The following is a 25,636-nucleotide window of genomic DNA, read 5'->3' on the forward strand; positions in this document are numbered from 1 at the left end:
ATATCGAGCCCGGCTTCATCATCGATGTCTGAGACTATGGGCATTCCCCCCACCCCACCCCCAGGCTTCGACATCATGGATGTCGCTACCGATAGCGGCTTCTTGGAGTTGATGGAGACTGTTGAGGGGTTGGCGCCGGAGACAAGGCAATTTCTTGATGTCGAGGCTTTGGTGCCAGTACATCACTTGCATGGCTTTGCTCCCTTGATGTTGATGGAAGTCGACACGGACTCTCTCACATGCTGTAACCCAGTAAGAGAGGGTGTCGTTTGGGCTGCCTTTGTTTTATCATGGTGTTTATGTGATTTATCTCGATGCTTCTTTGCAGGAAGTGCTCCAATATCAGCTTCGCTTCTCCTTTTAGACTTGTCTCAATGGGAATGCGACTCCGGGGTGGCTGGCTTTTAAAAAGACACTCCTGCCTTCTATGTTGTAGCCGTAGCCCCTGGCACCAAGAATTTAGACTGCGTATTTGTGGCAGTCCTCGGCACCAACTTCGACATTGAGTCCGACGTTGCGGGCGGTTGCAGGATAGTTTCCCCTGGACTCAGTGCACTCTCCAATAACGCTACTTTCAAGTGGGCATCCTGATTTTTTAGGGTCTGTTTTGAAAAGGATCTGCAGATGAAGCAGGACACAGCGCTATGCCCTTCTCCCAAACACAACAAACACAACTCGTGTCCGTCTGTTGAGGGGAGCTTACTCTTGCAGTTTACACACCTTTTAAAGGTGGTTTTCTCCCTAGGTGCTTTAGCACTCATGTAAGGCACGTAAGGGGTTTTCAACAATACGAGTAAACAATGTCTGTTCCATTTTCTGCAAGTATTTCCCACCAAAGAAAAAATCCAAACGTAAGGAGTAAATCAGTCCGTTAAGTGTTTATTGTTTTCCAAATACCATATAAAGCAGAAATACTTATTGCAATCCAAAGGAGTAGTCTTGCCATTCCATAGTCAAAGCTATTTAGTTTTTTATCTTTTTATCAACTGTAATTTCTATTCTGAGGAGCTAAGTGATCCGAAAGTGATCGCATTGGTGGTCAGAAAGAAACTGAAAGGACAACGCCAAACAGACAATATTAATGGGTGCAGAGCACATGCAGCTGGTGGTTGGGGGTGTCTCGAGGAGCTAACAAGTTTTACCCGAAGCGGTCTGTGCAGGCACAGAACCCACTATTTATGGACGTCATTGGATCACAATCCAGAGATGAAAGTTTCTCAAAATACATTTGCTACATTAACATGACCGTAACAATTCAAAGCAAGAAATCCTACCATAGGTTTTCTTAAATGAAATGGGTTGTGCTCTTTTTCCCTTTGTTCAGCCAGTGTCTGCAGATATTCAGCTAATCTTTCCTTTCGCTTTCTTTTCATCCAGGTTTGCAACTCTTTTTTATTCCTTTCTGTTTTACATGAATGTCCATTTATAACACTTGAGAAGCTGAAAACAGACATGAAATCAATACAAAAGTCAGAGCTGCTTCACACATTGCTTTTCCCAGCATGAGTATTAATAGCCATGTAAAAGTATACTAAAATAACATAGGAATAGTTGTATGAGTGTCTGCTTTGTTTCCAAAGCATATGTAATGAGAGCATTACAAAAAGCATGAAAATACACAGTACATCAGAATAAAAAAATATTATAAAAGTTTGTCTTTAAAGGTGATAAAGATAAAACAATGTGCATAATATTGCAGGAAAATGCTGAATATTTTCAGGGTGTGTGCGCGCGCACACACACACACATGATAGCTATTGCACTCATTCACATGTGGAAGAGAGAGAGAGATAGCGCATGAGTGTGCTAGCATGTGATGATGCTCATTCTGGCTTCATTGAACTGTCATCTTCTGAAGCACATGAGGTAAGCATTTCATCCAGAACCTCCAGTTGATAGGCACAACGGGTTGTACAACTAGAACTTGATAACGGACCCGCTACACATAAATGAATATAGATCAGAGGAAAATATGACTGGTCTGCATACTCCTATATAACAAAATATCTTTCATCACTGAAAGATGAAAGATCACTAGTGTGTATCACAATCAACTGCTATCATGAGGATCTCTCTGTAACTGAGTCTCAGTAAAGATAATGTAATTATCTTATTGTAAAGTAATGCCTATGTAACATTACCTGGAAATTTTTTTTGCCTGTACTTCTGTGAGGCCCAGTTCTGCAGCCGAAACGCCACTTTCCACAACAAGATCAGTAATGATATCAGTAACACCACTGAAGCCAGTAATCTGTAGGGGATCTTCAGAAAAACTGTATAAAAGCAATTTTGTTATCACAAGCAGGAAAGTCAACCAGTTCTATGACAAATGAAGGCTTTGAACAGTCGGGCTGCTCAAACATAAGGGAGAGGACACAGGCAGTGGCAGAGCTCACACTTTGCCTACAGAAGATCCCAGGATCCCCCTCTGGCCTCTCTATCAAAAAGGATCTCAGGTGAGGGAAGAGGGCTGTGAACGAGTTACTGCTTCAGAACTTCAGGAGCCACTGCCAATCAGAGGAGGCAGAACTGGACTAGATGGACCAATGGGTTTATTCGGCAGAAAGAAGCTGCATATATGTTCGAATCCCATTCACTTCAGTAGGATTAGAGCAGCCCAGTTGTGTGCAGGATTGCAGCCCTTACTTATATTTATTATATTGCTGACTTCAAATGGAATGTGTGGATAAGCATAGAGCTCCCCCAAGCTTCAGTTATGGGACACAGCCCATAGCATTGGAACTTTGTGGGGAGGAGAGAGAAATAAACAATTCTATATTCTGACAAGACCCTCCCAAACCTTTCACCTTCCCACTGCCCATCAATGCCTGATTCTGTCCTGTCCTCACCAATATAATGTGGTATTTCAGATCAGATGTATTTTTGTTGTGGATTCCACATATGAAATGAATATTTTGATCTTGGTATTGCTTTTTTATTAGATTATATATTATTGTTATTGTTTTATGTTAAGTCTCTGTGAGGATATCTTATTAAAAAGTGAATAATTTATAAACAAATGGCGTATCTTAAAAAGCCTTACATTTAAACATGGCAGGAACATCTCCCTCACTTACAGCTTTGCTGTTCTTCTGTGCAAATTTCTCATTATGACAGTGATGGGTTTTAGGATTTTGTGCAGCTAAGAGTAATTTGCACATTTACTTAAAAGAATCTAAACAACTACCTAGTGCTAGTTAGGGCTCTTTTCCATTGTAGCCAGGGTGCATGGCTTTAGCCAGTGCACCTGGTTGGGGGGAAAAGACAGCAGGAAGGGACTGCAACGAAACAAATAAATGCTCCAGAGCAAATAGAAAGTTCCAGACGGCAGGAGCCAGTTGAAAAAGAAGGGACAAGAGAGGTTGGCAGCAGTTAGAAGACCAAGGGTCGCTCTGAGGAGGAGCTATAAGGAGAAGGAAAGAGAGAACAAAGAAAAGAGAAGAGAAATGAAATGAAAAGAGAAAGGAACATTAGTTACTTACTGTGAAGGCTTCTTCTTGCTGCTGGATTTCATGTGGGTTATCCTTCCCACGTGTACCAGAGGCAGGACTATGCAAATTTGGTAGAAAGCTTTAAGAGCCTGGGAAGGATAGCCCAACCCAGTTTTGAATGCCCAAGTCCAAAGCGAACCATGCACAGGCCTAAAGAGATTTCCTGGCCCATAACAGAAATTCAGGAGAAAAATAGAGAGGGCAATAGCTGTTCCCATCAGTAGACCAGGGATGCCAACAGTGTGGGTCGAGATGTCCTCACATTCAGCAGCAAGAAGAAGCCTTCATGGTAAGTAACCAATGTTCCTTTCTCTGATGCTCAATGAGGACATATCATGTGGGACCTACCACAGCTTAGAGACCTGGGAGGGCGGCCTGGTCTACGGAAGAGGAAGAACCTGCTGCAGCACTCTTCTGTCAAATGCTGCCATGACAGACTTGTTAGAGTCCAACTTGTAATGTTTCAAAAATGTTGATGGTGAAGACCATGTTGCTGCCTTACATACCTCAGCAATGGGAACACTAGTTGTGTGAGAAAACTGCAGAGGTGTCCGCTGCTCTAGTTGAATATGCGGTAATATTGGGTGGCAGCCTAACATGCTGCATTTCATAGCCCAAAGCAATATAAGCCTTGATCTACCTTGCTATAGTTAAAATGGACCTTGATCCACCTGGCTATGGTTGAAATTCTGACCCATGGACATGAGCAGATAAGGCACAAAAAGTGAGTTTGTGGAATGAAAAAAGTCAGTGTGCTTTAGGTAAGTCTTCAAACATCTATGTACACCCAGTTTGTGCCATGCCTTTTCCAATGAATGTACAGGCTGAGTGGGGGAAAGAAGGTAACACCATGTCCTGTGATCTATGGAAAACAGAGGAAACTTTGGGGATAAACGAGCTGAATTGAGTCTGATGAAAAGATTCAAAAAAAATTTATAACAGAAAGAGCATGTAATTCCGAGACTCTTCTCACTGAAGTGATGGCAAGAAGGAATGCCAACTTGAAAGATAACAGCCTAAGGGGTATTGAATGGATAGGTTCAAAAGATGGTGACTGTAGTGCTCTCAGTGCAAATCCCATGTAGGGAAGTGATGCACAGTTGGTGGAGAGAAGAGAGTTTCCCCTCTTAGAAATCTTTTGAGGTGAGGGTGATAAAACAGATTCTGCCAATTCTGCATAGAGAGAACGCTTGCTAAGGAAGTTGCTTGCCTCTTCAGAATGTTGGCCTTTAACCCCTTATCCAGTCCTTCCTGGAGAAAAGCTAGCAATTATTTGATCCCACATTTCTGCTTTTGCATGTGGTGCTTAGAGCACCATTTCAAGCAGGCTCTCCATGTAAATTGGTATATCTGATTAGTGGATTGCTTTCTGGATGGCAGGATGGTGTTGGCTACCTTAGGGAAATCTCCATGATGACTTAGGAGGTTCTGCTCAGTTTCCAAGTGGCTAACTTTAACCAGGCTGGTTCCAGGTGAAGGAGGGGACTCTGCTGGAGCAGGTCTGAGGTTACTGGTAGAAAAAAGGGCTCCCCTATTGCCAAGTGGAGGATTGCTGGAAACCACAACCTCCTCAGACAATAAGAAGCTTCAAGGATCATTTCCAGCCTTTCCAGATGCAGTCTGAGTAGGAGGCGGCTGAACACTGGAACTGGAGGGAAAGCATAGAGTTGGTGGCTAGGAAGTTGAGAGCACATTGACAGGTTCCACTCCCAAGCAGGGAAACCAGGTGCAAAACCTTCTCAGCTTGGTGTTGCTCGGAGAAGCAAAGAGGTCTATCTGGGATTAGCTCGTGATCATGTTGAAGCCCTGGTGATTTAGGTTCCATTCTGCAGAATTGATTTCCTTGCGATTGATGGTGAGAGTTCCCTTGACATGATGAGCCCAGGGTGACACCAGGTTCAGTTCTGCCCACCAGCAAAGTGTGGCTTACTGGTGTAATGAACATGATCTGGTCTCCTGGTCTGTTCACATGCACCTTTGCTGTAATGTTGTCAGTCCGAATTAGGACATATCTGTGTCTTAGGACAGCCATGCATATGGCTTTCAGCTCCAAGCAGTTGATGCTGTATGAGCATTCCTATTCTAACCATCTCCCCTGTGCTGAAAGATGGAGTCAGTGTGCACCCCACCCCAGGAGACTGGCACCTGTGGTTATAATGATCTTGGGTGGGTCTAGGAATTGTTTGCCTTGAGCTAGACACCCTGGGGAGATCCATCAAAATCTTCAATTGTTGCCTCAGTGCTATGGCCCTTTGATGAGTTAAGAGGAACCATTGCAGAGGTTGTAAGTAGAAATAATCCAGCTTATTTATTTATGAACATGCTCAGACAAGCGCCCCCCAACTAGAGGGAAAAGCAAATCAGGACTTGTCCTGGTTTGGTTAGGGAAGGCTGTATGCTGCTGGGCCCTGGTCTAGATGTTGGGCATTGTCTATTCCAGTATGGTCTGAGGTCTATTGTTCTAAAGGGACAAAAGGACAAAAATAATTTTTTTGGTGCCTCTTATCCTCCTTGTGGGAGATAGAGAGGCCCTTCTTTTTATCCTTTGTCTCTATGAGTATCTTTTTAGGGCTTCTTCCCTGAAAGAGCTTGGAGCCCGTGAAGGGAACTGCGGCTAAGTTAGACCTATAGGTGGAGTCTACTTGCCAGTGCTTTAATCACAAGCTGTACCTTGCAACTACAGCAGACACCGTGGAGTGGGCAGAGAAATGCTCAGTAGAGGGGCAGAGGTACCCTCGAGTTCGAAGATATTGGGAGAGGTAAAACAGGGACAAGGACCTCGAGGTGCTTGGCACACTGGCAGGCCTTTTTGGCGGGAAGCCATTAGGGTTCTTGCCCTTTGGAATAAAAAACATTCTTAATTTCTGGACCTTGGTGTGGCATCTTGTGGAGACGCCAGTCAGGGAAGAAAGTTGAAAGGAGAAGGGGGTGGGGGAGCATAACATGAAAAGTAAATGAAAAAATTTAAACAGGAAAAGCAGTTGAAGTTTGGGAAATAGAGGTAGGTGACAAGAAAGAGTGTCAAACAATATAATAGAGCAAGTATAGGCCTTAGAGTAATAGAAAGAGGAGAAGGTTGTCTCGGGAGCTGGTACAGGATTAGAAGAACTAGGTTGGGCTATCATAGGAACATAAGAAGCTGCCATATACTGAGTCAAACCATTGGTCCATCTAGCTCAGTATTGTCCTCACAGACTGGCAGTGGCTTCTCCAAGGTTGCAGGCAGGAATCTCTCTCAGCCTTATCTTGGTAAAGCCAGGGAGGGAACTTGAAACCTTCTGCTCTTCCCAGAGCAGCTCCATCCCCTGAGGGGAATATCTTACAGTGCTCACACTTCTAGTCTCCCTTTCATATGCAACCAGGGCAGATCCTGCTTAGCTAAAGGATGAAAGGTAGCAAAAGGATAAAGGTAGCAAGTCATGCTTGCTAAAAGGATAAAGGTAGCAAGTCATGCTTGCTACCACAAGACCAGCTCTCCTCTCCTTCCCAGGCTCTTAAAGCTTTCTATCAAATTTGCATAGTCCTGCCTCTGGAGCATGTGGGAAGGATAACCCACATGAGATGTTCTCATCCAGCAGCTAAGGAAAGAGAAGACAGAAAGGGAAAGAAAAGGAGGAGACAGGAGAAATAATAGAAAGCAGAATTTATTTCTTCCTGTCTATTCCTGAGGCTGTCTGGGCCCAGTCATAATAAAGTATCTTAAAGTGCACTCCTTTAAAAGAAATGAGTAATCATCTCATGATTTATAAACACAAACTATGAAATGCTTAAAATTTTCATTTAAATTTCTTTATTATTCTCCATTTGTTCTGGTTACCCCCTTCTTTATTATTGCCTTATAGGTTTTCTTTTAATATATTATATTAAAATAATTATATTATTTCTTTTAATATAATAATAATAAATTTATTTGTATGTATTTATGTTGTTTGTATTGATTGCTTTTGAATTATATTATAGTAATTGTTTTCCAATTACATAGAGACCAGGCAAATGACAGGCAGGGCCTTGGGTTAATTATTTCTTTGCCCCACAGAATAAAGAACTCACCCCTTTAATTAGGACTAATTCCCCTAAGGAGGACTTCATTCAACGAACATATCAATGGGAATTCTGCATACAAAGGTCAAATTTAGCACACAATCAGATTTAGCACACAAATTTAGCACACAAACCTACATAAACACAATCTGCACCAGTGTTCAAAGCACGGTTATATGGGGAAGCAAAGACAGAATTTGTCTTACAGTGGTTAGAGGATACTATATATAACTGTCTAGATCAGTGTGTGAGTGAAAGAGGTATGTCCAGTTCCCCAAACTGATGAAATATTTTCTAATACATACCTCTCATCCAGTTCTTCTCTTCTGTAATTAATATCTATATTAAGAGAGAAAGAAAGGATTTATCAATACAATACATTGAAGAAAAGAAAGGTGCATAATTAGGGTTTGCCAGGTAGGCAGCAGGAGTTAATACCCCCATGTCAGACAACATTGCCAAACTTAGGACAAAACTCTGTGTTTGAGTTCTTCAAACCGTACATGAAATCTACTGCTCAAAAATAATATTATACTACTCTGGAGTTAATGGTTGTTACCTTTATGTTAAATAGCAGCCTGCAGAATTTAAACAGTTTGCTTGTGTCTGTCACTTGAGGCCACATGGGACACCCTACAGAATGGCAACAAGGTGCATATCAGATACTTTAGTCATGTCTCAACCATCCAACTGCTACCCATGTGCAACTCTTCCCTATCCAGCCTTTGTGTGGCATTCTCACGAACAGAGAAGCGGCAGAGCACTTCGAATGGGGAATGATGGATAATCTGCAATAAATGGTCTGGCCATTTTATTTAACTTTGTAAAGATCAGAGTGTGTAGATCACAGAACACAGCAGAATTTGCTTTTCATAGCCACCAAAGGAAATCTGAGACATCCAGTACAAGAGTTCAGGCCTGCAAAAATAGGCATCAAACCTAAGCTGCTGCCAGAAGATAAAGGGATAAACAGGTTGCTTACCTGTAACTTATGATCCGGATGGGATCCGTTGTAGCCATAAGGAATGGGGCTCTGCACCTGCGCACGGACCTTTGCGGGCTGATTAATTATCTTCTCTCAACGCCCCGCCCTCCTGCACGTGCCGTGCCATTGATATTGGCGGTTGGGGCATCTCTCACTCATTTGTGGATCGTCATAATGCGGTCTGCAAGAAACTAAGTACAGCACCTAATTGGACTGCAGCGGGGATGGTTTGGGAGGGACTTATGGCTACAACGGATCCGATCCAGATCATAAGTTACAGGTAAGCAACCTGTTTATCTGGATGAGATCTGTTGTACCCATAAGGAATAGGTGATTAGCAAGCTACCACTCAAGGAGGCGGGTGCAGTCCACCCGAAGCTCAAGCCAAAACCCTTTTCAGCACAGATATCCCAAAATCTGCCTCCCTTGCCATCCGCAAATCAAGTGCATAGTGTTTAATGAAAGGCTGTTGAGAAGACCAAGTAGCAGCCATGCATATATCCGACATTCTGATGCCTGACAAATGGGCTGCCGATGCCGCATAGGCTCTTGTTGCGTGTGCCCATACTGTTCGGGGTGGCACAACTCCTTGACACTTATATGCCTGAAAAATAAGCTCCATAACCCAGTGGGCTAGGCGCTGCCGCGATATTGCCCGTCCTTTACATTTGCCTCTGTAAGAGACAACTAGTTTCTTGCTCTTCCTAAAGCTGCGGGTCCCGTCAAGGTAATGCAGCAGGGCCCTACAAACATCCAAAGAGTGTAGAGCTTTTTCCAAATCCGTAGTTGCATTCTGGAAAAAAGCAGGTAGAATTATCTCCTGATTTAAATGAAACTCTGATACCACCTTTGTGCGAAAACGAGGATCCAGCCTCATTACCACCTTGTGGGGATAAAACTGTGTATACGGCTTGTCCACACGAAGCGCAGTCAGCTCGCTCACGCGCTTTGCAGATGTGATCGCCACCAGGAAAACCATCTTGAGTGTGAGAATACGCAAGGGCACAACAGCTAGAGGTTCAAATGGTCGCTCCGTTACTGCTGACAGCACTAAAGACAGGCTCCACTGTTCCATAGGCTTCCGGACAGGTGGGTACAAGTTGTTGATGCCCTTCAAGAAGCGCTTAGATTCTGGTTGGGAGAACACTGTCTTCCCATCCCAGCCCTTGTGCCGCGCCGAAATCGCCGCCAAATGAAATTTGATAGATACATTGGCTAGTCCCGCCATCTTCAATGTAGTCAGGTATAATAAAACCTCCCTTGGAATGGCTCGTAAAGGTCTGATTCCCTTCTGTATCATATAAGCTCTATAATGTCTCCACTTGCACGCGTAATTACGGCGTGTGGTCGCTCGCCTACTATTTAGCAAAATATTCTTCAGAATCTGATCCTCCATGCCGTCATTTTCAGGGCATGTACCTCGGGATGTAAGACTCATCCCTGATCCCCCTGTACGAGGTCTGGCACTTCCGGAAACCTGTGGTAAGCGCCCTGTGTCAGCTGCAGTAGAGGTGCGAACCATGGCTGGCGTGGCCACCAAGGGGTCAGCAGTACGCAGTTTGCTCTGTCCCGAAGAATCTGTGCCAACGCCCGGCCTACTAGGGGCAATGGAGGGAAAAGATAAAGTAGTCCCATACTCCAACTGTGTTGGAAAGCATCCCCCAGGGACCCCTTTCCTATGCCCGCACGTGAGCAGTAACTGGTACACTTTGTGTTGGCAGAGGTCACAAACAAGTCTACTGAGGGAACCCCCCATTTCTCAAATACCTTCCAGAGGTACTTGGGGTTCATCTCCCACTCTGCTCGAAATCGGCAACTCTGCTGAGGCTGTGCACCAAGCAATTGTTTATCCCCTTGATGTGGAGCACTATCAGACAGACAGAATGTTGCACGCACCAATTCCACATTTTCTGGGCGAGGAGACACAGAGATTGGGAGAGTGTTCCTCCTTGGTGGTTGATGTAAGCAATCGCTGTTGTATTGTCCAATTGCACCTGTACATTCATCCCCTTGAGTAATGGCGTGAACGACTTCAGGGCCAGGAACACCGCCATCAGCTCCAAGTAGTTGATATGTTGTTGAGTCAGTGGCTGTGTCCAAGCCCCCTGGATGCGGTGGTCCATGCAATGCGCCCCCCCATCCTATCAGTGACGCATCTGTCATCACCCTGCGGGTGATGGTTAGTGGTGCGAATTGGACGCCCTGTGTTAGATTGCTCTCCTCCATCCACCACTTCAAACTGCTTATAACTGACTGGTATGGTCAATCGCATCCTTTGACTGTCCACATTGCGGCGGAAGTTGCAGAGGTACCACCGCTGCAAGGTCCGCATGTTCAGCCTCGTATAACATGCAGTGGTGGTGCAGGAGGCCATCAAGCCTAGTAGCTTCTGTACCTTCACTGCTGGTTGACGTGTAGAGACCACAAACTGCTGAATAAGCGACCTTATTTGCTGAATGAGCTCCGGTGGCAGATACGCACGTTTCTCCTTGAAGTCTAACACAGCCCCAATGAAATTTATTCGCTGTACCGGAGCAAGATTTGATTTCTTCCAGTTGATGTTGATACCTAAGTCCTCCAGTAGGTGAATGACCTGTTGGATCTGCTGGATTAAGAGCTCTTTGCTGTGACTCACCAGGAGCCAGTTGTCCAAGTACGGATATAGCATCATCCCCCGTGTTCTCAAGTAGGCCACCACCACTGCCATCACCTTGGTGAAGACTTGGCGCTGTTGAAAGTCTGAACGGGAGAACCATATACTGATATATCTGATCCCCCACCGTGAATCTGAGGTATTTGTGGTGGTTGCCTTGAATGCTTACATGAAAGTAGGCATCCTTCAGGCCTAATGTCGCAGCCCAAGCGCCCTGGGCCAAGAACGGTAGAATAAATTGAAGAGTCATCATTCTGAATTTTCTGGTCACTATATAGCGATTTAGACCCCGAAGGTCCATAATCGCTCGGATCCCGCCGCCTTTTTCGGGATTTGAAAGTACCGGGAGTAATACCCGGAAAGTCTGTTCTCCCACTGCACCGGTGCAATCGCTTGTTTTCCTAACAGCACCTTGACCTCCTCCTGTAATATCTTCGTGGCAGGTGTGAATTTCAGACCCGAAAATGGAGGCTTGGTTTTGAACTCCATCGCATACCCTGTTTGTATTATTCTCAAGACCCACTGGTCTGATGTTATATTGTGTCATGCTTGAGCATGGCATGCCAGTTTGATGGTATTTCTGGCAACTACAGGATCGGTGGTGTTGATCCTGGATATTTTGGCTCTCGAAGGAGTCATCAGCGTAACAGTTTCGGTGTTCGGGTGCAGTGGAGTATGCAGTAGGAGAACATTCCCGTCAAAAGCCTTGCTTGGGAGTATCCTTTGCTTGCCTAGTCGCGTTGCCCTTTGTTTTCTGATTGTATCCCTTTGAGCGTTGGTAGGGTCGGTATTGTTTCTTGAAGTCCCTTCTATCTTGGTACTTATTGCCGCGTTGACGGTAGTAAGGGCTATTCTTCGAGGTGGTGCCAGTTGCACCCGTGGATGACATAAAGGTGCGGGCCATAAATTTAGATTTCTTTAACGTCTCCATAGAAGTGTCAGTCTCTTCGTGGAAAATTCCTTTCCCATCAAATGCCAGAGATTCCACTCTATCTCTCATATCCTGTTGGAGCGAGGTGGAACGAAGCCAAGCATGCCGACACATGGTTATAGCCATTGCCATCGTGCAGGATTCCGTTTCTGCCAAGTGCTTAAAGGCGCTCAGTTGTTGCCTTGTGACAGCAGTTGTCCTCTCATAGGTTTCTTGGAATTCCCACTGAAATTCCTCAGGTGACATTGTAGTCGAGTCCTGTAACAGTGCATCCCATAATAAGTGGCTATACCTGGCCATACAGGCAGCATAGTTGGCTATATGAATTGTGAGGCTAGCAGTGCTGTAAACCTTCCTTCCTAATACGTCCAGCTTCCAGCCCTCCTTATCCGCAGGTGTCGTGTGGCGGCGACCACCCTTGGACGTAGAGGCGCAATCAATAACTAATGAATTCGGTCCTGGATGATGGAACAAGTACTCATTGTCTTTCTCTGTGACCCTATACAAATTCTCTAGTTGTTTTGACGTTGGTGTTGCCACATTCATGGCCTCCCAAGCTGTCTTAGCTGCCCTACTGATTGCAGGGATCATCGTCAGCGAGACCGGATGAGAAGCCTTTGACTGCTTCATCATATTATAAACTGGATCTATGTTCTCTGCATCTGGGGATTTCAACTCCATTCCCAGCACCTCCACTATATCCCGTATTAGGGCGTGATACGCCTTCAATTCTTCCGTTGGTGAGGTGGAAAGCCTGGGAGGCACATCAGACAGTGGGTCTGACCTTCGACTCATATTATCGTCCCCTGAACTGTCATCAGAATCCTCTCCTGTATCATACCCGCCTGGCGAGGATGGAGGTGAAGGTGGCGGTGTCGACTTTCGCTTCCTCTTGCCACCGGTTTTTCCAGTGGCCGTTGGGCTTCAGGTGGACGGTGAAGGATTGGTTGCCCGAACGGTGCTTGCTGAACCTCAGGTGGTTGAAGCTGAGGCATTATATCCAGCGGAGGAGAATGAGGTGATAATTGAAGCTGTGCAAACTGTTTTTGTGGCTGCACAGCCTCAGGTGGATGTGGCTCAGGCTGCCCAATTGGTAGTTGTGGCTGCAGTTGCAGCTGCGGTTGTGGCTGCAAATTAGCAAGAGACAGCTGTAAGAGTGGCTGCAAATTAGCAGGAGGCAGTATATTCTGAGATTGCGCCGAAGGCACCTGTAAAGATCTCCAATGGAGGTATTCCGCGTAGTCATCAGGTAAAGTGTGGCGAAAACCACAAGTGTGTGTGGGTTGCACTGAAGGTTGAAGCACCTCCTGCTGCGGAAGCACAAGCTGGTGATTCAGAGGCTGCCCTGACGATGCAGCAGGCATATGCAACTGTGTCCCCTGCTGCCGGGCAGGTGTATAAGAGGGTGTTTTGGGCAACTAGACAGGCTCTTCCTCATCATGTTCCACATCAAGACCGGTGCTCAGGAATCCAGGAAAAGTGGAACCCGAAGGAGTGCTCGAAGCAGAGTCCAACAAGTCCTGCAATTGTATGTAATGCACTCGTTCCTCTGCATCTAAAGCTGGAGTTCTCGGCGTTGAGGGGGGCTGAACTGGAGTTGCAGCTGGTGAGAGCAGTCGTAGGACCCATCCTGCCGCCATCAATACAAGGTGTACCGCAGTTGATGTCAATGGGTGATCCGCTGCTGTCCTTCTCGAAGTCGATGTCGACAGGATCTGTGGAATCGACGCCTCCACCAACTCATTTGATGTCGAGTCCTGTCTAGATGTCGAGTACTGTCTCAATGTCGAAGCTGAGGCCGCCGCCGATGTCAGTGCCGACATCACGTTCGATGTCGAGCTGGGCCTCAAGATCAGGCCAGTGGCTGCTGTCGATGTTGGTGCCAAGCTTGTAGCTAAAACAGCGGTCTTGGAGTAGCTGTGCTGTCTCGGCAGGTCCGAGGTAGACTCATCTGAGTCACCTTCAAAGGCTTGTGCTGCAGTCGGCGACGGGGTTTGCCGTGACTCAGGGGCTGTTGGAGTCAGATGCCCGTCAGGTTCCAATGCCTGTTGAGCACGATGCTTGCGTCTCCTTTTCGACACGTCCTTGGGTCGCTTAAAAACTTCCTCTGGACGTTTTGCGCTGCTAGCTGTCGCGGTTTTAGACTGCTGCCGTGCAGTTCCGCGAGCACTCAATATCGACATTGAGGGTTCCGGAGACCCTCGCGGCCGCGGTGTAGGCGGCCAAAGCGCCTCACCATAGAGAGCTGCCCGAAGGCGCAATGCCCTATTTTGTCGCGTCTGCTTTGAGAAAGCACAGCAAATCTTACAAGCCGAGGTATTGTGTTCCTCACCAAGGCACATCAAACAAGCTTCGTGGTGATCCGTAGAAGGAAGCTTAGCTCTACATTTTACGCATCTTTTAAAGGTTGTTTTAGGCTCCATGGTATCAGTAGTCCGTCAGACGCAAACAATCCAAAGTCCGTTCCAAGTCAAGCCATCAAGTCAAACTATCTTTCACCAAGTTAAGTCCAATAAGCGTATAGCAATGTCCAAAAAACCAATCCTAGTTCAAAACGAAGTATTCAGTCCAAAGTAACTTTATCCGAGGAGCTACAGCTATGAGGTACAATCGCTAAGGCGGTCGAAAAGAAACTGAGTGAGAGACGCCCCAACCGCCAATATCAACGGCACGGCACGTGCAGGAGGGCGGGGCGTCGAGAGGAGCTAATTAATCAACCCGCGAGGTCCGTGCACAGGCGCAGAACCCCATTCCTTATGGGTACAACGCATCTCATCCAGATCTTAATGGTAAATCAACAAACTGAAAGTACATGATGAACAAAAATTGGAATCTGAAGGCACAACTAGGAAGGATTATTTTTGTGTACCAAGAAATTGATCATTGCTATGAAGCAGTGTTCCATAATATTCAAGGGGACAGGTTGCCTGAAAAACAGGTTGCTTACCTGTAACTGATGATCTGGTAGTGATCCATTGACATCCATTAGAATGGGGCCTGGGCAGAAGCCTCTTGGTGTGGAATACCACAGCTCCTCATGGCATTTCATGCAGGAAGAATGCCACAGTTCCAGTTCCTGGATGACAGCCAAAGCAGTCAAGCATCTTTGCAGCAAAGTACAGGTGAGTTCTATAACGGAGACTGGAAACTACTGCAGTGGGTTGGTTTGAGAGGGTCTAATGGATGACAATGGATCAATACCAGATAAACAGTTACAGGCAAGCAACCTGTTTATATGGGGCGTGATCTCCTGAGCTCCATTAGAATGGGTGTTTAGTTAGCTCATTCAAGAGGAAGGAGCAGTAGTTGTTATTGTAACCTTTTAAGAACACCTCTCCCAAATTCAGCCTCTGCTATAGAGTGCAGGTCAGTGGCATAGTGTCTAACAAAGGGCAACTCCGAGGACCAGGTTCCAGCATTGCAAATGTCCTTGAAGGAAATGCCAGAGAGATGGGCAGCCGATGTTGCATAGGATCTTGTAGAATGCACCCTGATGGACTTAGGTGGGTCCGCTTTCTGATGTTTATATGTCATAAGGATCTGCTTCACCAGCCAATGGGACAAACATTGCCTGAATATGCAGTGGCCCTAAGACTGTCATTTATATGAAATGAACAGTCTTTAAAATTTTCTTATGGGCTTTGACCTTTCCAAATAGTACAAGAGAGTTCTTCTGATATCCAGTGAATGCAGAGTTTTCTCAAGTGGTGAGGATGGAGACCCGAAGAAGGTAGGCAGTATGATGTCTTGGTTCAGGTGAAAATTCATTACCACCTTAGGCAGGAAGAACTTATCTGTATGCAGTATAGGGATGTGCCCAAACCGGTTCAGAGGCCATGCTGGAGGCCTCCAAACCGGTTTGGTTCCGAGCTGGTCCGGCGGTTCGGCACGGAGGAGGGTTGTAGCTTTAAGGGTGGGGGGGGTAGTACTTACCCCCCCCCCCCCGCCGCACTTTCCCCTCCGGCGCTGTGTTTTTTGATAAAGTTTCTGGGGCGGCAGAGTTCCTCCCTGCCTCCGTCGTTAGCCTGCCAGAGCCTAAGTACGTAACACACATGCGCCTGTTCTGGCTCGCGTGCGCACCCGCTGCCGCCGCGCGCGCTCCGCATATGTCACACGTCAACGTAGAATCTCGTGTAGGGTTGATCCACATGTAGTGCAGTCATGATCACCACTAAGAGTGGTCTCTTAAGGGAGACCAGTTTTATGTCTGCAGAGGCCATTGGCTCAAAGAGGGCCTCCGACAGGGCAGAGAGCACTAGTGGAATGCTCCATGGCTCAACTGGCTATCATATAGGTGGGTATAGATTGCCCCGACCCTTTAGGAAGCTTTTACAGCTGGGGTGGGAGAAGACAGACTTTCCATCCTAACCCGTATGTCTAGCTGCCATAGCTGCCAAGTGTACTTTGATTGAAACAGACAAGCCCGCCGACTTGAGAGAAGTATAGGTATAACAGGACTTGCCTGATTGATGCTTTTAGAGGGCGGAACCCCTTCAAATAAGTGTAACATCGAAAAAACTTCCACTTTTCATCCCAATGTGCATCACTTTACACTTGCCAACATTGAACTGCATTTGTCATTTTGTCACCCACTCACCCAGTTTGGAGAAATCCTCTTGGAGCTTCTCACAATCTGTTTTGGATTTCACTACCCGAGAGTTTGGTATCATCTGCAAATTTGGCCACATTGCTGCTTACCCCTACTTCTAGATCATTTATGAATAAATTTAAAAGCACCAGTCCCAGTACAGATCTCTGGGGAACCCCACTTCTTACATCCCGCCTTTGTGGAAACTCTCCATTTATCCCTACCCTCTGTTTCCTGTCCTTCAACCAGTTAGCACTCCACATATGTACTTGTCCCCTTATCCCATGACTGCTAAGTTTCCTCAGGAGTCTTTGATGAGGAACTTTGTCAAAAGCTTTTTGGAAGTCTAGGTGTATTATGTCAACTGGATCACCTTTATCCACACACTTGTTGACACTCTCAAATAGTCCAAAAGGTCTGTGAGGCAAGAATTCCCTTTACAGAAGCAATGCTGGTTCTCTCCCAGCAGGGCCTGTTCTTTTGTGTGCTTTACAATTTTATCCTTTTTTTAAAAAAAAACCAAAAAACTTTTTATTCAATTTTTCACAACATAAAATACACACATGCACACACAAAGAAAAAGAAAGAAAGAAAAAACACACAAACAAAACAAAACAAACAAAAAACATGAGGACTTCCATCTCATCATTAGAACTAGTATCAGTTACAATACCCAAGTCTTGCCTGTAATTTAATCGTTCTCCCCCCGATAAATCGTACGAAAGTCAGCTCTAGGGCATTTTTAAAACAGTTTTGTTACCACTCAAAAGCCTGGTAGAAATCCATTTCATAATATGTTTTTAGGTAAATAAGAAGAGGGTCCCACTCCCTTTTAAATGCTTCAGATTTATTTCTTAATAATGCTGTTAGCTTTGCCATTTCTGCCAACTGTAACACTTTAAGTATCCAATCCTCTTTACTCGGGCAATGGATGTCTTTCCATTTGTATGCAAATGTCAATCTTTACAATTTTATCCTTCAGGATGCTTTCCATCAATTCGCCTGAAATGGACGTTAAGTAAACCGGCCTGTAATTTCCCAGATCTCCTCTGAATCTCTTTTTGAAAATCGGTGTTACATTTGCTACTTTCCAGTCCTCCGGTACAGAGCCCGATTGCAGGCTATTATATTAATTCTCCTGGGTGTGCCATAGAATGTGCGTCCCAGCACCCAGCTGATTGGCTGGGTGGCGGACGGGCCTGATTGGCTGAGGCACACCCAGGAGGACTGGTTGCCGTGGTAGCGGCAGGCCTGGCCACAGAGGCCAGAGGCAGCGGCAGGCCCAGCCTAGCCTTGGAGGCAAGGCCCAGGGGGGGAGTGGAGGGGGCAGAAGTGGCGGTGGGGAGGAGAGGCAGCTGGACCTGGAAGTGGAGACTGGGGCAGAAGGTGGGGGGTGGGGAGAAGAGGTGACCGCTGGCCCCAAAGAGCGCACAGATGCTCTGTGCGGGATCGGCTAGAAAGTTATATATTTTAGCAAGGAGGTCAGCAATTTCACATTTGAGTTCTTTGAAGACTCTAGGATGGATGCCATCTGGCTGTGGTGATTTGCTAGTTTTTAGTTTTTCCAGACAGTTTAGAACATCAGCTCTTGTCACTGCTATCTGACACAGTTCTTCAGCCTCCATCCCTAAAAAGCCTGGTTCAGGAACAGGTATATACTCAGTATCTTCTGCTGTGAAGACAAAGAACTCATTGAGCTTCTCTACAACCTCCATATCCTCCTTAATAATCCCTTTCACTCCCTCATTATCCAACAGTCCAACTGCCTCCCTGGCAGGTTTCCTGCTTCTGATGTATTTAAAGAAGTTTTTGTTATTCCCCTTGATGCTTTTAGCTAAATGTTCCTCAAACTCTCTTTTCGCCTCCCTTATTGTCACTTTGCATTTCTTTTGCCAGAGTTTGTGTTCCTTTTTGTTCTCATGTGGACAGGCCTTCAAATTTCAGAAGGAAGTCTTCTTCCCTTTTATGGCTTCCTTGACTTTACCTGTTAGCCATGCTGGCATCCTCCTGAACTTAGTGGTACTTTCCCTCCTTTTGGGTATACAATCTAACTGGGCTTCTAGTATTGTGGTTTTGAGTCAACTCCATGCATTCTGGAGCAAAGTGACTCTCCTGATTTTCGCTTTCAGCTTTCTTTTCACCATACTCCTCATTTTATCCTTGCTAACTTGGCAAAGAGGCACCTTTTAACATAGTTATTCTCTTTATTTAGCAGGGGGAGAGTAACTGGCCCTACCCACCCCCAGCACAGTACTTCTAGTGACTGTTGCTGGTGTCTATCTTATGTTTCTTTTTAGATTGTGAGCCCTTTAGGGACAGGGTTCCATCTTATTTCCTTTTTTGTTGTCATTGTTTCTCTGTGTAAACCCCCACTGGTTCTCATTGTTCCACCATGTTTCTGTTATGCCCACTATATCTATTTCTTTGTTCACAACCAAGCACTCCAGCTCACCCATCTTGGCTCGGAGGCTTCTGGCATTGGCATATAAGCACCTATATGCTGAATCTCTTACCTGGTGTCTGCTATCTTTCTTTGGACTCTTTGACCAGCTGGCATAGCCTTCTGTCTGCTTTTTATGTGGTTCTGCTCTGTCCCCTTATGTTTTATCTGAATCTTTGACACCCTCACACTTTAAAGGATGGCACTTGCCGAACCGGATACTGCCCAGCTCCCGTCGACTATTCCCCAGGCGTCATTTTAAAAGCTGCTCTACAACCTTTTTTATTTTAAGCGCCAGCAGTCTGGTTCCATCTAGGTTCAAGTGCAGCCCATCCCTTTTGTACAGGCCTTGCTTGCCCCAAAATGTGTTCCAGTGCCTAACAGATCTAAACCCCTCGTCCCAGCACCAACGTCTCATCCATGCATTGAAACTCCTCAGCTCTGCCTGTCTCACTGTACCTGCGCACAGAACAGGTAGCATTTCTGAGAATGCTACCTTGGAGGTCCTGGACTTCAAAATGCTACCTATCAATCTAGATTTGGCTTCTAGGACCTCCCGATTAAATTTCCCCACATCGTTGGTGCCGATGTGCACCACGACATCTGTCTCCTCCCCAGCACTGCCTAACAGCCTATCTGGACACTGTGTGAAGCTTTTGACAAAGTTCCCCATCAAAGACTCCTGAGGAAACTTAGTGGTCATGGGATAAGGGGACAAGTACATGTGTGGATTGCTAGCTGGTTGAAAGACTGGAAACAGAGGGTAGGTATAAATGGAGAGTTTTCACAATGGAGGGAAGTAAGAAGTGGGGTCCCCCAGGGATCTGTACTGGGACCGGTGCTTTTTAATTTATTCATAAATGATCTAGAAGCAGGGGTAAGCAGTGATGTGGCCAAATTTGCAGATGATACCAAACTCTTCCAGGTAGTGAAACCCAAAACGGATTGTGAGCAGTTCCAAAACGATCTCTCCAAACTGGGGGAGTGGGCGACAAAATGGCAAATGCAGTTCAATGTTAGCAAGTGTAAAGTGATGCACATTGGGACGAAAAACCCCAACTTCAAGTATATGCTCATGGGGTCCGAGCTGTCGGTGACAGACCAGGAGAGGGATCTTGGGGTCGTGGTGGACAGCTCATTGAAAGTGTCGACTCAATGTGCGGCAGCTGTTAAAAAGGCCAATTCCATGCTAGGGATCATTAGGAAGGGGATTGAAAATAAAATGGCTAACATTATTATAATGCCCTTATACAAAACTATGGTGCGACCACACTTGGAGTACTGCGTACAATTCTGGTCACCACATCTTAAAAAGGACATTGTTGAACTGGTGAAGGTACAGAAGAGGGCAACCAAGATGATCAGGGGCCTAGAGCACCTTCCTTATGAGGCAAGACTACAACACCTGGGGCTTTTTAGTTTAGAAAAAAGATGACTGCGGGGAGACATAATAGAGGTCTATAAAATCATGCATGGTGTGGAGAAAGTGGAGAGAGAGAAATTCTTTTCCCTCTCACACAACACTAGAACCAGGGATCACTCCATGAAATTGATTGCCAGGAGGTCTAGGACCAACAAATGGAAGTACTTTTTCACACAAAGCGTGATCCACTTGTGGAACTCTCTGCCACAGGATGTGGTGACAGCCAACAACCTGGATGGCTTTAAGAGGGGTTTGGATGACTTCATGGAGGAAAGGTCTATCAATGGCTACTAGTCGGAGGGCTGTGGGCCACCTCCAGCCTTAAAGGCAGGATGCCTCTGAGTACCAGTTGCAGGGGAGTAATGGCAGGAAAGAGGACATGCCCTCAACTCCTGTCTGTGGCTTCCAGCGGCATCTGGTGGGCCACTGTGCGAAACAGGATGCTGGACTAGATGGGCCTTGGGCCTGATCCAGCAGGGCTGTTCTTATGATGTCTGCAACCTTCACACCAGGCAGGCAAGTCACCATGCAGTCAACACGCGGGTCACAAACCCATCTCCCTATACCTCTAAGGATCAAATCACCCATTACATGGAGGCCCCCCCTTGAGGAGTATCCCCTGTGCGCGAGGATATGGACTCATCATCTATGGAAGCGGTGTCTTCTAAAGGAGCATTTCTCTCTTCCTCAGACCGATGTCCTCCTTGCCCAAGACCTTCATTCTCCCTGAAATCAGAGGAGCTATCAGCCCTGGGGTGGGATGCGTCTACCAGGTCTCATCCGCATGCCTCTCTGAGCTTCTCTAGATCTGCCACCTTGGTCTCGAGGGAAAGAACTTGTTCCCTGAGAGCTCCTTGCACCGAGCACACACCCATGACTTCTGCCCATGGAGCAAATAGTCATACATGTGACACTCTGTGCAATACACTGGGAAGTGCCCCCTCTCCTGCTGGCTTTCTATCTTCATACTGTTTTTGTTGTCTGTTTACAGTATTTAGAGATATTTTATTAGCAAGTTAGGTCTCAGCTGTAATGGTCAGCTATTTAACTGTCCAAACAGCCTTTCTCAAGAATATGAGGGAGGGATTTGTACTTACCTTCTCTTCTCCACCGGCCTCCTTGTGACCACAGGGGCTTGTTTCAGGCTCCCCTGCACAATTCCCACTAAATTCCTGCAGAACTCCAGCGTCCTGTTTGCTATCCCTGTTCACTGTGCCTTCACCTCTTATGTAGAGAGTAGGCTTCAAAGTGAGACACAGGATGCGACTCACAGGAATGTGGGGCCTCCCCCAGCCCTAGCTGACTCCACCTCCTCCAGGCAGGGACAAACTAAAACACAGGAGTTTGCTAGCCTCTCGAATACCAATGTGAAAATAAGCATCCTTCAGGTCTAGTGTTGCCAGTCACCGCTCTTGATGTAAGAGAGACAGGATGTCTTGCAACACTGACATACAATATTTTTTCACTTGGACAAACTTGTTCAGTTGTCTTAGATCCATTATTGGCCTTATTCCATCATCTCTCTTGGAAATCTGGAAGTAGCAAGAGTAGAAGCCCTCCCGTCTTTGTGCCCACCTTACCGGGACTATGGCCCCTTTTTTCAGCAAGTCCTTCACCTCTTCTAGACAAGCGGGCATTGCTTTCGTGTAGCGTATTCTTTTGAATGTAGGTCTTGAATTCTATGGCATAGCCTACAAAAATTATCTTTAGAACCCAATGATCTGATGTTATCTGATGCCATGCTGAGGCATGACCTGCCAGTTTGATGTTGGCAGTTGATGGTGTTACTGTTGAAACTGATAAGATGGGCTCGGCTGACATCTGCGGAGATGTGCAGTATGAAGAACACTGCAGAGATGTGCAGTGTGAAGAGTCTAAGTGTTCAAGGGGTTCTGCTGCATTGGCAAGTAAGGTAGGTGGGCATAAGCTTCAAAGATGCTGTTTTTTGCCATCCACTGGCTTCTGACATCGTTCTGGGTTGTTGTTATTTTTGGCAGTGTAGTTAAATTTGTGGTAAGGTTGGTAAGGCCTTCTGTAGTCTCTGCTATCTTGAAATTCTTATCCGGTCTTACGTTTAATGAAAGACTGGTACTTTTGACCTTGTGATGTAGAGGAAGTCGAGGTGAAAGTTTTGGCTGTAAATTTGGACTTCTTTAGTTTTCCCATAGTGGAATCGGTTTGCTCAGAGAAGGGGCCCTTCCCATTGAAGGGAAGGGAGGGCCTTCAACTTTGTCTTTCAAGTCACATTGTAGGGAGGCCAATCTAAGCCAAGTATGTCATCTAAGTGTCACCGCCGCCATCATGGTACTGGATTCTGATTCAGCCAGATGTTTGGCCATGCTTAATTGTTGACGTTTCAATGCTGTAGATTGTGCTAAAGTCTTTTTAAAACATGCCTTGAGATCTTCCGGGGACAAATGGTACCAATCCTGATCTAAACTGTCCCATAAACAATGGTTGAACTTCACCATGCATGAGGAGTAGTTAGAGATTTTAACAGAAAGGCATGATGTGGAGCATATTTTCCATCCTAGCACATCTGATTTCCTGCCTTCCTTGTCTGCAGAGGTCATATGATGTCTTCCCGACTTGGAGGTAGTTGTGCAGTCTATAACTAGCGAGTTGGGAACAGGACGCTTTAAAAAGGTAAGTGTTGCCCAACTCCTGGACCCTGTACAGACCCTCCAGTCTTTTGGAGGTCGGGGTAGAAGTGTGCACCACCTCCCAGGCACTCATGACGATGAGAAGCATTGGAAGGGCCACTGGTTGGGCCAAGAGCGACTTTGCTATGAAGTTGTAGCATGGGTCATCAATTGTGCTCATTTGAGATTTTAAATCCAAGCCTAGGTCTTCAGCCATTTCTTTGATCTGAATGTGGTATGCTTTCATCTCCTTTGTTGGTGACACATGTGCAGGAGTAGCCACATCTGTTGATGAGTCACATTCTGTCTCAGGATCAGACCCAAAATCAGAGGACCCATGCTGGCTATTAGATCTTGCCAGGGATGAGTATGGAGTGAGATCATGGTTAGAAAGCAACCAAGGAGGCAGAGAGGTCGATGATACAAAAAGAGTTTGTGTCTCTGTAGAGACCAGTTGACATAGAATAGTTTGAGTTTGCTTTGAGGCCACTGCAGTTTTATTTACTCGTGGCTGTGGTAATGGAGGAGTCTGTGTTTTGGCCACTGCTGTGGCCAATGTCTTAGTCTGCATGGCAGAAGTGGCATCACCGCCAGTCAAAGTAGAAAAAGACTTATCCTTGGCGTAAGCGATAGCTAGCGGATTTTGTTTTTCATAAAAAGCAGGCCTCCATGGCTTTTTCTTCTGATAATTGCAGGAGAAACCTAGGGAATCTTGGCCTAACCTGCTTACCTGAATAGAAGTTGCTGCAGAGTGAGAGATGCTGCAGGCATACCAGCTGGTCAATGTATCCAAGTGTGCAGTTGTCAAAGCATAGCAAGCTGGTGTCCTCTTCTGTAGAGTAGTGATTTGAATGACTGGGTTTGCAGGCCACCTGTATCTGAAAGCTCCTGAAAGGTAGCAGTTGATGGGGTGCTAGAGTTGGAGTCCAATATGGCTAGCAATGATTGCACAATAGAGGGATCTAAAGCTCCATCACCTTCCTCTGCATCATCATCATCCACCTCAAAAGTAATCGGTTTGTGGCGTCGAGGAGTAACTCGTCTCGACTTTGAAAAGACTGGGGCATTCAATGCCAAAGGCATATCTGGAGCTATTGGCATCGAAGAAGATCGAATTGGTGTAGTGGCCGGGGGAATGGAAGTGACTCTTGATGCTGAGGCCTGTGTAGGTGACACCGCAGACACATTCACTGCCGGTTTCGTAGCCAGCATCAGAGCACTCGGTGTCAGAGACTTTGTGCTCTCCAGGTCCGACACCGAAGCTGAAACGGTCGACGTTGATCTCAACACAACTGGTATTGATGGCTCATGGCATTCTGTCAATGTTGAAAGATGTCTCGACATCGATCTGCATTCTGGTGCCAAGGGGAAAATCGGTGATCTTGGGGTCGAGGGTCTCAATACCAAGGTGATAATCACATCTTGGAAAACAAGATGGAGATGGAATCCTCTCCAGTCTCAGCGCCTTGTGCTTCTTTTTGGTGGGCTTGCCAGGCTCCGTCTGAGACCCCCTTTCTCTCAGTCTTTTCTCCGGAGGATGCAGAGATTTGAAGGAGAACACCGAGGATTTAGAATGAGCACGAGTTTCAGTCCTCAGGCCCAGGGAGGTAGAGGATGCAGTCGCCCCTTTCACAGATGTGGATGGAGTCGGCGGGGTAACGGCGTCGTCATACAAGGCCGCACACAAACGGAGCTCTCTGTTCCTTCGCGTTTGTTTGGGAAATTACATGCATATCTTGCATGACAATGTATTATGGCCCTCCCCAAGGTAAATTAAGCAGAGGTCATGCCCATCCTGAGAAGGCAATTTTGCCTTACACGTCTCACAGCATTTGAAGGGGATTTTTTGGTCTGTTTTTGTCTTTCTTTTTAGAAGAATCCATAGCCGTCGTGAAGTCAGTCCAAAAGGTCAAAATACCGGGTAACCAAGCAGTACAATTATTTTGCAATTTGTAATACACAGAACTCACAAGAAAAGGAACCAGATCGAGCAGCCATAGCTACCAAGGGACCAATTGCTATGGTGGTCAAAAAGGAACTGGAATGCCGGCGTTCTTCTTGCTTAAATAGCATCCACACAGTCACGTGGGGTGGGGCAGAAACACCACAAGAAGCTGTGGTACCCCACACCAAGAGGCTTCAGCACAAGAGTAGAACCCATTCTAATGGAGCTCAATGGATCATACCCCAGATCAACTAGCTGCAGATTTTGAATGATTCCTACTGTATTACTATTTCAGAGGTTTGGAAACTTCTGTTGAAAAGTGGTATATAAGTAGTAGTACTATTAATATTAATTATTACATTTGTATCCCACACTTTCTCCAATGATCTTAAGGCAGCACCACAGGTAATCCATTGAGCATCATAGCTAAATGAGGATTTCAACTCAGGTGTCCTATCTACTCTACCACACTGGACTTTCCTCAAGTAAGAAAAAAC

General features: G+C 46.0%; 1 protein-coding gene across 8 annotated transcripts in view; it reads right to left on the reverse strand.

Annotated features, from left to right (window-relative positions):
• CPLANE1 (ciliogenesis and planar polarity effector complex subunit 1) overlaps positions 1–25,636 on the reverse strand; it is a 200,493-nt gene that overhangs the window by 21,853 nt on the left and 153,004 nt on the right. For 7 of the 8 annotated variants that reach the window (XM_053297186.1, XM_053297187.1, XM_053297183.1 and 4 more), the window contains 3 exons: positions 7,838–7,871; positions 2,142–2,273; positions 1,275–1,440 (listed from right to left, as the gene is read on the reverse strand). In XM_053297186.1, the coding sequence (XP_053153161.1) occupies positions 1,275–1,440; positions 2,142–2,273; positions 7,838–7,871 (332 nt within the window). Of the gene's footprint in view, positions 1–1,274; positions 1,441–2,141; positions 2,274–7,837; positions 7,872–8,091; positions 8,166–25,636 lie in introns of those variants that run through there. The other variant, XM_053297188.1, reaches the window with a different exon arrangement.

Source organism: Hemicordylus capensis, chromosome 2, assembly GCF_027244095.1.
Source record: "Hemicordylus capensis ecotype Gifberg chromosome 2, rHemCap1.1.pri, whole genome shotgun sequence".
In the NCBI taxonomy this organism is placed as follows: Eukaryota; Metazoa; Chordata; class Lepidosauria; order Squamata; family Cordylidae; genus Hemicordylus; species Hemicordylus capensis.